Here is a 12,752-nt window from a genome sequence, read left to right as displayed (position 1 = left end):
CACGGAGCGATGAACACGACTGAAAAGTTTTTTTTTCAGACCAGAAAGCTCGCTTATTTTTAAAAGTTTATTTTTTATGTGAAGCAAAACCGGTCTTTAACTTAAAAGTACACACCAGGCAGCAGGCATGCCGACGCGTCGATAACGGGATGGATTTTTGTCAAGCTCACCAAATAGAAATTAAGTTATGATAACTTAAATAATAAGTAATATAATTTAATTAACTATAAAGAGACTGAAATTATTACTGACGTGAGCAAGCTTTCAACTTTTCCACGATAGCCGCGCGTCTTAGCTTCGTGGGTATTGTTTTTCAATTTGTTTATGAGTCGGAGTATAGACCTACTAGGTTGAGCAAGTGGCTGACATCCATTCCTCGTAAAAACAATCTGTTAATATAAACATCCACTCTGTGGAGGCCCATAATATAATGTTATTAGGATCGGAAATGGTCAAAAAATAAGCTTTCAGGACCTCGTGGTATCATTTGATTGGTAATGCATCACCCACGGCCCGCTGGAGGAGTAGGAGAAAGAGAATAATATGTTAATCCCCGCGTTTTAAACTGAATCGTAGTTGCATCTTACCGTCGTGCAGTATGCTCTTTACACCGTAAGAGATTAATTTGATGATTATAATAAATGCCCAAATCATGACTGAAACATATGAAAATTGTTTTACTAACGGCTTGTCGCAAGAGTGGTATGCCGTGATATGATGCACGTGGCTCAAAGTATATGTAGGTACGCGAATCCAGTGGATACAGGCTCGAGTCCGTCGTATTTTTTTTCAAAGATTTTTTCTAGTAGGTATATATCTGCGCATCTATTCTATACACAATACTGCTATAGGCCGCTATCGGCAGCTATCGAAGGTAGTTTTTCATTTTTTGTATCGAAGTATTAGCACTTAATTAAAATTAAGTTAGCCGTCTAAACAGTCAAAACTATCTATCTCGCTCTAAAATTTGACACAAAAAATGAAAAACTACCCTCGATAGCTGTCGATAGCGGCCTACAGCAGTATTGTGTATAGAATAGATGCGCTGAGGTATTTTTAAATTATATAATATAATATTAAAGAAACATCTAATAATCAGTTCGCTATGTAGGGAAAAAAACCCCGAACTAACTCACTCACTCAGATGGATATTTTCAACTGATACACAATCACAATTTTTAGTTATTTATTTACAGCGGTATTAAATTTCGAAGCAGGTTCTACACATTGCCCTTTATTTTCATTAATAGAATTTCTTTCCACGAAGAATTGACAGTTAACACCATTGAAGTGATTGAACCGCGAGTAAACGTATCATTAAAAATAAATTTACAGACAAAAATTACTCAAATTACTAAAAATAGAAGCCAATTTTCCAACATAAATAATTTATAGCAGCCTCAACAACGCGTTACAAAAGCGCCAGACACCGTTTGTCTTTTTAATAAACAAACTGTCAAAAGTTTATTCGAACAAATCAGACAATATTTAAAATATGGATACCGGTGCCATTTGTAAAATACATGACAATTTAATTACATAATAAATCTAGGAATAGTTTTGAATGCACAGCCAGTGATGTCCCTAGATAAAATGCCGCCACTAGCCAGCGCCAAAATGCCGCCTCATTTTTTTATACAGCATTTTTATCATCCTTTCATGAGTCCAATATCTAAGAAATGTATTATATGGATACAATACTAACAAAATATTAGAATAATTATTCGAAAATCTGCACGTGTCGTTTCTGGTCATCAAGGACGTCGAAGGGCAACGGAAGTAAACTAGATATCACGAACCCGATAAAACCAGTGAGCTGATTTTTTCAATGGAAAGATATTTTCGTTATTACTAAGTTTAGGTACCTAGCTATTTTTATATATCCCAAATGATTCTCCTCGATTTGCCGTTCTTCGAGCAATTGCCGCCCCCAAGCGACGCTCAATCTGCCTACCCCCACGGGACGTCACTGCACACCAGTAAAACATCACCATCATCATCGTCGTCGTCGTCATCATCATCATCATTGTCATCGTCACCATCATCGTCATCTACATTTTATACTACACAATCTCTTGTCCGAAAACATGTCTCTTTCAATTTCAATTTCTATTTATTTTTTAACATATAAAGAAAAAAAGTAATAATATAAACATATAAAAGCAATGAAAATACAATTATACATCTATAAAAGTTCAAAGAAGTACACCAAGTTTGCTAAGGAGACCCTATTTTAAGAATTTATAAAATAGCGTCCTCTTAAACTCACCTCATACAAGTGGAATATAACAACACCTGAAGCAATTTGGTTGAACATAGTTATCGCCCTCAGTTGGCAGTTTCCCACAATACCAGTTGGCATTACTAGTGGCAGGTTGATTATGCGCCTTGGAAGAATAAACAACCGATGCTCTATATTTCTAAGATAGTTAGCTACCAGGGTCACACAGGCCCGAATCTGGACAAGGCTATTAAGGTTTAATTTTCTCTCGTATTTTTTATAATACCCAGCATTCCAACCCTTATGACAATATGCGCCTGATCTGGGCTGTTAAATCTTATTTAAGTTTTCCTTAAATGAGTTTATGAACTTAAGTATATATAACAAAAACAATGTGCTGACAAAATATGTAACAAGTAGTGCTTCTCAAAGCTTTTCAAAAAAACAAAAAAAAAAAATTGGGATGCCTAATTACTGTGGAAGGTCGCATTACACTTCGTCTTGTAGCGAACATACATAAATGTGTAGAATGAATTTATTTGGGTCTGTTGTTTGTATAACTTTATTCTATACTCTTGTATATAGTAGAACCAAATAGGTAGTCATTGTATAATAAACTAAATAACAACATTGTTTTAATATATTTAAGTTTTGTACTATTCCATTTTAATTCGTTTTTAGTGACCCATGTTTTGCTTTTCATGTATACAACTTTACTGACACAAAGTATAGTTACTTACTGGTTCTACTGCCTGAAGATTTCTTCTAAATAATAAAATTGCCCATACATACTTCTTAGAAAATATATTATAACCAATATAAAAAATCTTTTAAAAAAAATTAAGACATAGAAATCGAACCTACATCTCTCGGGTATCGCGCCCACGCACATAGTCCACTATACTAAAGGAGTCATACTTAATTACAACAAATTTTAACTATAGGCTTTTTAATACTCACTAAAATGCTTTTCCAAATTGAGCTACCATTGGCAATCGGTTTTTGTATTTAAAATCAAAGTAGGTATTACTTTAATTAATACTGACGTCAATTCTATTCGTTGAATAAAAAAATAGTTAATGAAATTGTCGTTTGTGCTCTTATTAATTATTTTAAATTGTAAATTAATGGCGGTTAATAATAAAATATCAGTAGATATATTTTTTACATTCCAATAGTTGACGATAAAATTACACGTGTACTTGTAAAATTATTGTTGTCCCATTTTTTACAAAAAGTCTTTAAAATATGTATACTGACTAAAACACAAAATTGATAAACTTATAGTAATAGGAAAGCTTTGTGCAAAAGCATAATATTATGTACAAGTAAATTTCTCTCCAATTACAGAGAAGTGGTCATCACGTATAATTTGCGATAGGTATGTCTGTCACGGGTTAAAATCCCATTAGCTGTGTAAAATGCACGTCTTATTTTCGTGACAATTGTTCTAATGAGCTGAGCTAATACGTAACACAACTAGAGTTGGGTATTTCCCGAGAAAATCTCAATCTCGAGATTCGGGATTTCCCGAAATGATGAAATTTTGAAATCTCAAGATTCGGGATTTCCAGAAAAGAATTCTCGAGAAATCGGGAAATTTTAAAAAACCTGTAAAAGTCCTAAAATCAATGTAAAAACAGACGAATTCCAAAAAAATTAAAAATACAATAAAACAAACTAAATAGAAGTAGGAAAACAACAATAATTCAAAACACTTCGCGTACGCTTTTGAGACACAAAATTCCCTGATGTTGCAAAAATTGAGCTCATTTCGAGTCGAGACATTGGCTTAAATGTGTTAAATGCCCTGATCAGTCCATGGACGTTTTGTGTTTTCTGTCCACCTTTTTCATATAGAAAATCGTTTTTCAATTAATATTTGATAATAAAGAAATGTTAAAAAATTCAATTCTCGAGATTCGGGATGGAAAATCTCGAAAATTTCACGAAAATTCCGAAACCCAACTTTAAACACAACGTAAATGGTATTTCCGAACACGTTGATTATTTAAGTTGTACTACGCCTTATTAATTTTTTATAAAGTTAGGAATGTATTCATATAATTACACTATATGTAGCTACGAGGGTGGGTCAATAATTCCTTAGAAAAAAGCATTAAAACAGTTTTTATTTTTGTATTTTTTTTTTATTTCTCAACATAATCTCCTTGGAGCTCAATACACTTGGTTAGACGTTTCTCAATTTTTTTTAAACCGTCAGAAAAATAAGTTTTCGGAAGGTCCTCAAAATAAGCATTTGTCCGATTGATGACTTCTTCATTTGAAAAAAAACGTTGTCCACTTAGCAATTTTTTTAAGTTTGGGAAAAGGAAAAAGTCACTGGGGGCTAAATCTGGCGAATACGGTGGGTGGTCGACCAATTCGAACTTCAATTCTTCAATTTTAGCCATTGATCGTAAACATGTGTGAACATGGGCATTGTCCTGATGAAAGAGAATTTTTTTCCTGTTTAAATGAGGCCGTTTTTCTTCAATTTTGTTTTTTAGCTGGTCCAATAAAGATGCATAATAATCCCCTGTTATTGTTTTTCCTTTTTCCAAATAGTCAACGAAAATAATTCCACGTGCATCCCAAAATACAGTAGCCATAACCTTACCAGCAGATTTTACGGTTTTCGCCTTCTTTGGACATGGTTCGCCTTTCGCAATCCACTGCTTTGACTGTTCTTTCGTCTCGGGAGTATAGTGGTGTATCCATGTTTCATCTACAGTCACAAAGCGACGAAAAAATTCATCCGGATTGCGTTGCATGAGCGACAACAGGGCTTTAGAGGCCACCACCCTATTGCGTTTATTGTCGACTGTGAGCAAACACGGCACCCTTCTTGCAGAAATTTTTTGCATGCCCAATTTGTCATGTAAAATAGAAATGACGCTACCTTTTGAGATCCCTGTAACCTCAATTATCTCACTCAACTTTAATCTTCGGTCACTTAACACCATATCGTGGATTTTATTGATCATTTCTGGTGTAGTCACCTCTACAGGACGTCCTGAGCGTGGTTCATCCTTTGTTGATGTACGACCACGTTTAAATTCATTTAACCAGTTATAAATAGTTGCAAGTGAAGGAGCAGATATGCCGTGAACTAAATCCAACTCATTTTTTTATTTCCTTTGCTGTTAACCCTTTTATATTAAAATGTTTAATAACAGCTCTTAACTCAATTTTCTCCATTTTTGTAAACAAGCAATTTTTTTTTTAAATGTACGAGAAACACACAACAACCCGACCAATCTGATTGAAACTTCGCAGCATACTGAATCGGTAGTGCCGCTGCATGAAAACAAACCGCTTACAGTACTAGTCGCGCCACCTGTCGGCTTTTCTAAGGACTTATTGACCCACCCTCGTACCATGGCCTCCACTGGTATTTGTGGCCCTTAGTGGAGCTGACAAGGCTCTAGTCTGAGGGCTATAACTATGATTTATTTCAAAACCGATTATCTCGGCTGCAACCAAACTGACTTAAGCATGTTTACCCGAAACCACATAATATTTCATAAGGGTATTCTGAGTATTAATAATATATGACTATTGTTGTTTCAGATATTGCCGGTGGCTACTTGTGCTTCGTCATTTCTATTCTCTGTATCGGAGTGGTGACGGCTATCATCGGTGATGTCGCCTCTCACTTCGGCTGCACTCTTGGAATCAAGGATTCCGTCACGGCCATCGTCTTCGTTGCCCTCGGTACCAGTATACCAGGTAAGACCAAGAAACAAATACATCAGTTTTCAACCATAAAAAATCGGTGTGTGTGTGTACTTATGTACGCGCGTTAGAAGTTATACTTCTTTGGCGTAACAAAACAAAAACAAAACTTGTTATAACCTAGATCCTTCGACTACACAGTCAATAAAAAAGACCGCTTATTGGAACGCCGTTGGTTTATTTCTATATACTTTAACTTATATTACTAAATTGTATAATTATTTATCGTTGTTTTTATTTTTAAAGTAACAACTGCCACTATGACGTTTAATAGTTTGTTTACGTAAGGAATTGCAAATGGCCGACAATAATAAATTCGCTGCCTAGGCAACGGAACAATTCTAAACAATAATATTATTCTGTATAATCGTCACGGTTGGAGTATCATACTGTGGCGTAATGGTAGTGCGTTCGGCTGATAACCGAACGAGAATCGAATCGAGTGGATTTTTTTTCGTGTGAAAAAATAAATTATGTGTTAACATGTCACACGCCAAAAATACACTCTGATCTGATTTCCCAAACGCGCCAAAATTTATGTATAACTTTCAAAAAATATTTCCATCAAATAATCATTAAAATAATAATGAAAATTATGTACAACAAGCTTTTACGAAAAATCTATAAATTAATGTAGTAGGTAATTCAGTGGCAAAGGGTGGAGGTAGGCTATTAAGATCCGACATAAACAGTACACATTAAACTTTGTCTGTCAAACATTAAACTAAGAATACTATGTGAATATAGTGTTTGTTGGTATTTTTAATTCAATTAAACCCTTCCTAATCTAAGCCATAGTAGATTATAGTCAAAAAATATTTTATAGATAAAAGAATATTTTTATCGATCATGGTTTGGTTTAGACAAGGCTTAATTAATTTTAAAATAAACTAACTAAAATAACACCATCTGTAATATGTATTCTTAATTCAACGAAAACAAATAAGCGCCTATGACTGAAAAAGTGTCTACAATTTTTGTCGGATCGCCCATAGCACACATAAACTAGTTAAACTCATTAATTTCAGCAGGATTTAATTTAATTTTAAAAACTAACCAATACCAACTGCAAAATGTATTATTAGTTCAATAAATAAGTATGACTGACAAAGTTTAGTGTGCACTATTTATGTTGAATCTTAACAGCCTACATCCACCCCTCACCAATGGTAGATATTATTTGTTAGTTTTTTTTTTTAATTCAATTAAGCCGTGCCTTACTTTAACAATAACTTTTTGATAAATTATCGCGTAGCCGGCGAGCTATTATATTATTTAAAAAAAGTTTATCGCATTTTGGCTCCATTATTTACTACACGGAAAGAAAATTCAAATTCTTTTTTTTTTAATTTTATATTCCTTATACATATTATAGTGAACATGATAAATTACAAATTTAAGGCATTCACGACATGACATTAAAAACAAAGGAAATAATTCTTAAAATATTTAAACAAAAATACAACGTAGGTACTAAGAAAAGTAAATTATGAAATAATTACAAGATAAAAAGAACTTTTTATATACAAAGTTTTTAAATTTTCTGTTGAATCATATAAACTTGACTTGACTTGACTAGCTTAAACGATCAAAAAAATGTATTTGATAGAAATAATACTGAAATGTTATTTTGACACTCATATTGATTTCCATAGTAACGCACGTATATATTAATAATTTCCTAGCAACCAATAATAGTGGATTGTATTACGGATTTCTTCCGAAATAACTTTTCATACAAAACAGAATTAACTGAAAATGAATTTAATTCTACTGAAAGATGGCTAAGAGTATTAAAAAAATGCATCGGCATCGTGTTCTGATTGATATATTCTAATAGTTTCAAATGTCTAGTTAGTCGGAAAGTTAATTAAAAATCGATTGCAAGATTTGTACCGGACAAACAACCACCAGACAAATAAGAATACGACCTAATAAAAACGTTGTAAAATACATGAAAGTACAACCTACTTTAAATATATAATAAGTTCATAATATCACAAATTCCAAAGATCACGTGAAAATCCCTCTGTCCTATTGCATTTTCGGTAAAAAAAAAAAACAATATTGAACACACTATTAATTTTTGTTTATTAATAATTAGGTTATTAAAATTCGATTTTTAAATAGCAGATATAGGTATTAAATAGAATACACAGATTTTTAAAACACGTTTATAACATCGAAATAAATTTAATTCTAATAAAGTTAATTCAAAATAAAATTCTAAATTGAAATCAACAATTCAACAGACCATGCCATATTATATTCATCGATCTATTAGCGCATGTACACATGCATGGATTTATTTGCAACAACAGTGTGTATTTTAAAGTATCGCGATAATAAATGTTTACACGCAAAAGTGCAGACTGTCATCCAATCCCATTCTTCAAGATTAAGCGAGACACGATGTTATCGTTTTATAGTACTGTAGTACTGATTTTATAGTATTTGACAGGTCGTAAAAATCAGTTAGTCTGCGTGGTAGTTCGTTTTTTAACCGGCAGTTTTGCTACTATCGTTCTACTGCGCAGGCGCAGATATAGAACAAATGTCTCGTGAAAATTCAAAAGCAATCTTGCAACTTGTACGATAATACCTGTTTACAAGTGCATTTTCTTGTTAGGTCTGCGATAAAACGTACTGTCCGCAGTATATCCATGCACGTGTAAACGGGGTAGAAGTCTAACAAAATCTAATAGTCTAAATGTCAAATGAATATGTCACGTCATGTTGTCAATGTGTATTCTTTTCAATTTCTAGACACGTTCGCGAGTAAGGTGGCCGCCATTCAGGACAAGTATGCTGACGCATCCGTTGGCAATGTGACCGGCAGTAATGCCGTCAACGTCTTCCTGGGCATCGGAATTGCCTGGTCCATTGCTGCCATCTACCACAACTACCATGGCAACAAGTTTCTCATTGACCCCGGAAAGTGAGTACATTCGTTAGGTTATTAATAATCGACAAATAGCAAGTTTGCACATTCGTAATGTATCTACCTTTTCACATTCAATTTTATATATCTAAATTAAAAATTGCAAGTTCACAACCCTTAAAACTCACGTCATGAAAAATATAATGAAAACATAGGTAAGAAAACCTTACTTTACGGAGATGTATAAAAATTAAGCTGAACTAAGCCATTGATCTTGCTGTTCTTCAGAGCAGCCTTTCGCAATTTATTTTAGTCATGGAGCCCTTTTATATTTTGTACCCCTAAAATAATTTCTTGCGCCACATCAAAATACGGCGAGGTCTGATTCGCGATTACCCATTTCTTCATTATACTATTTTGAATTATCTTCACTGTAATAGTCAACTTAAATAAATCAATAATCCTGACCACTTAGTAAATCAATAATCCTGACCACTTAGTCCATCACCGTTTTAGGTATGATTGATATATTTTTACAGCGCTCGAAATGGAAAAGTTTACGAACCGGAGCGCTCGACAATTTTCTGAAGATATTAACACAGTTATCAAATTTTATGTGTATTTTATAAAAATAAGTGTGTTAGATTTTTTGTTATATTATATCCTGTCTAGCTCAGACGGTCAAATTATTTTTTCCACGAGACGGAGCGGTGACTAACACCGATTTCACGGACCGAAACGGCGCTCCGGTGCGCTCTTGCCCATTTCGAGCCCTGTATTTTTAACTATTTTTATTCAATCCAGCTAATCATACAAATACCAGAAACCTTTATAAAACGGTGCTTTATAGCTCTACAGAGTACAGTTAGCCATGGGAATATAGTCACTCATTAGTGACTCAAAGACTTTCTTTCAATGACAATAATTAATGATCAATTCTGACTGATTAGTTCATTTGAGTCAGATGGAAACGTGGACGTATTGCGCAACGAGTCTATTTTTTAATCTCTATCATTCCCACTATTCTTGAAGAAACAATCAGTCATGAATCATGAAAAATTTCTTATGACGTCATGAAACTGTATTTTGCATTCGCATAAAAACTAGTGACTTGCACAGGCAACTTCTGGCTCTAATTATGGAAACGTAGCTTTTTCGAAATGACGTTATGAGTTAGTCATGACGCGTTTGCGTATAAGATGGTGCATAAACGTATCTTCTTCTTGGTCGTGCACTCATGGCTGAGGATCGTGACTATATTTAATGTCGTCATTTCCTTTGTAACTGTATAACGACGAGTTTAAACAGTCATACATGAACGTTGCACGTCTACTACTACAGGAAGGATCACTGATTGCCAAACTTTCATGTTATTAGTCACTTTAAGCCGCAATTAGACCAAGCGATCGAATGTTTGTTCTTTCCCCCACTCCAGCGAAATTCTCTCGATTTTTGTTGAGCTAGCATATGAATTTTTCTGGAGTGGGGGAAGAACAAACATTTGCTCGCTTAGTCTAAATGCGGCTTTAGACTCTACATTTCGTGTTAGATACAATATCGATAATATTTATTTATAATTATTGAATCTGAACATTATTTCATTATATTTCGGTGCCTTGTATATGTGTAGGATTGATTTTTGGTGGATGAATAGTGAAATAGATGAAGGCACTTTTGATGTTTAGTTTTAAGCTGATTATATTATAAGTGTCAGCGCTCGAAATTAAATATTTTACGAACCGGAGCGCTCGATTTTTTACGAAAACAATAACATAGTTATCTAATTGCATGTGTATTTTATAAAAATAAGTGTGTTAGATTTTTACATTATATGGCAAATCTAGCTCAGACGATCAAATAATATGTCCACAAGACAGAGCGATAATTTTGGGGATTTTACGAACGAACGGCGCTCCGGTGCGTTCCGGTCCATTTCGAGCCCTGCTAAGTCTGTTAATTTTGACTTTTGTGCGTGACTGTAATGCACTTGCCTTCTATCGAGGCCGTTACAGACATACAAACTTATCTATAGAATGGATGAGGGAGCCACTGTCGTAAACTATCCAATCAAGGCTCGCAATCGGACAGAATCTGATATTCGAATGACATTTTCAAAATGGCGTCCATATCGTAGTTCGTAGTTCCATTTTTGACCGTTCTTTAGATAAGTTTGTAGGACTGTACATATGGTTCAAACCTGTTGTATAAAACTAATACATTATGTATTTAATGAAAACATGTTTTCTTTTTTCGCAGTCTTGCCTTTTCGGTGACGATCTTCTGCTCGGAAGCCATGGTGACCATAGGAATACTAATGATAAGAAGACACAAAGCGATCGGCGGCGAACTTGGCGGGCGGGGAAAAGCTAAAATAATCACTTCGGCGTTTTTGTTCGGCCTATGGGTACTCTACTTAGTTCTATCGACGCTAGAGGCATACGATTTCATCGAAGGATTCTAAATTCAAACCTAATCGCAAGATGGCGTCGCTACTAGTTATACAATACAATAATAAATTATTACATTGTAAAGAAATATGTTTCGCGTATTGCCTACTTTCCATCGACGAAATCGATCTATCAAAAAGTAGTGTGTTACGATTATTTTTAAATACAAATAAAAATATACCACCCCGAATGCTTTCATTTCTATTATTTTTAGGTGTAAATGAATCGAGCTCTTCACAAGCATAGTGAACCAAGACCATTCTAGATATTTTTGAGTAAGCTAGGTACTTTGAGTATTTCTTATTCTATAAGGGTATTATTTATATTATTATACTCGAAATAACACTTTAGAATAATTGTAATCATATCCTTACAGAATTAGAAATACTCAAATGATATGTTAGAAACTAGCTTACTCAAAAATAACCAGAATGTACTTGGTTCACTATGCTTGGGAATCACTCAATTATTATGATTTTGTTGAATGTGTTTACTCTACGCTCTTTTACCATGGAATATTAGAATACTGAAATATCAATATTATAGCAAATAATAAGAAAGATAAATTATTATAATGTATAAAATACATATTATTATTTACAACTAATAAAAGTAATCTACAGACAAGTCAATAAATCCGTCTGTGTTCTGATTCATTTGCCTTTAACTGAGGTAATTCATATTTGACATGTCAAATATTTTTTCATCTCCATAATCTATTAAGCTTTCAAAAGCTTATAAATTATATTAATCAGTATTTGAATGAAAGTCTATGATTGTTCTACTTATACAAAATTAGCCAAATGAAGAATATAATTTGAATTGGTAGCATAGCTAAACTTTTGATATTTCAATATTTTAATCATCCATGATAAAGGATATTTTCATTATAATAAGTTTAATTATTAAGTATATTACACATTTAAATACATTCGAGAATAATTTAATATTGCTGAATATTTCATTTGTGTTTTTTTTTATTATTTTTGTGTTGAATGTTGAAGTTTTTAACAATGTTCTATCGTTGTTTGAAAACGAGAGATTATTTTTTGACAAAAAGCGAATTTTAACTCATTAATTTAATAATAAATGAAAACTATAAACTGATGATAATTTGGTTGGTAGATCAAGCTTGTGTTGATGATGCCTACATATCAGATAATGGGCGAAGAAGATCTTCTAAATTTGCATGAATGCAGTAACAGAATAATAAATTAATAATATAAAATTATTTTCAACGTTTTTTTATTATGAATAATAAGTATATTTTAATTTATTTTAAACCAAAAATTTTCAATTGAATTATTGCAATAATAAAATTTTATGAGATCGCCTAGATATCCTTTTTTTATTTAATATCAATGTCTATAACGGTACTTTATCCATCAGAATATGTATGCTTTTATTTAAAGTTACCGATAAGATGGAAAAAAGTCTTTTATAATAATTGTTGGGGTGAAAGCAC

At 33.1% G+C, this 12,752-nt stretch overlaps 1 protein-coding gene across 2 annotated transcripts in view; it reads left to right on the top strand.

Moving 5' to 3' along the window:
- Calx (sodium/calcium exchanger 3) overlaps window positions 1–11,475 on the top strand; it is a 492,034-nt gene extending 480,559 nt beyond the window's left edge. Inside the window, exons 7-9 of one of the 2 annotated variants that reach the window (XM_085948135.1) lie at window positions 5,795–5,953; window positions 8,726–8,897; window positions 11,097–11,475. In XM_085948135.1, the coding sequence (XP_085804261.1) occupies window positions 5,795–5,953; window positions 8,726–8,897; window positions 11,097–11,301 (536 nt within the window). In that variant the 3' untranslated portion in view covers window positions 11,302–11,475. The remainder of the gene's footprint in view (window positions 1–5,794; window positions 5,954–8,725; window positions 8,898–11,096) is intronic. The other variant, XM_085948134.1, reaches the window with a different exon arrangement.
- The last annotated feature ends 1,277 nt before the right edge of the window (window positions 11,476–12,752 follow it).

This window comes from Rhyacophila brunnea, unplaced genomic scaffold (assembly GCF_057557595.1).
Source record: "Rhyacophila brunnea isolate RB1 unplaced genomic scaffold, BYU_Rbru_1.0 scaffold_20, whole genome shotgun sequence".
Taxonomy (NCBI): Eukaryota; Metazoa; Arthropoda; class Insecta; order Trichoptera; family Rhyacophilidae; genus Rhyacophila; species Rhyacophila brunnea.
The sequence above is the reverse complement of the archived record's forward strand: the minus strand, read 5'-3'. Positions and strand labels throughout refer to the sequence as shown.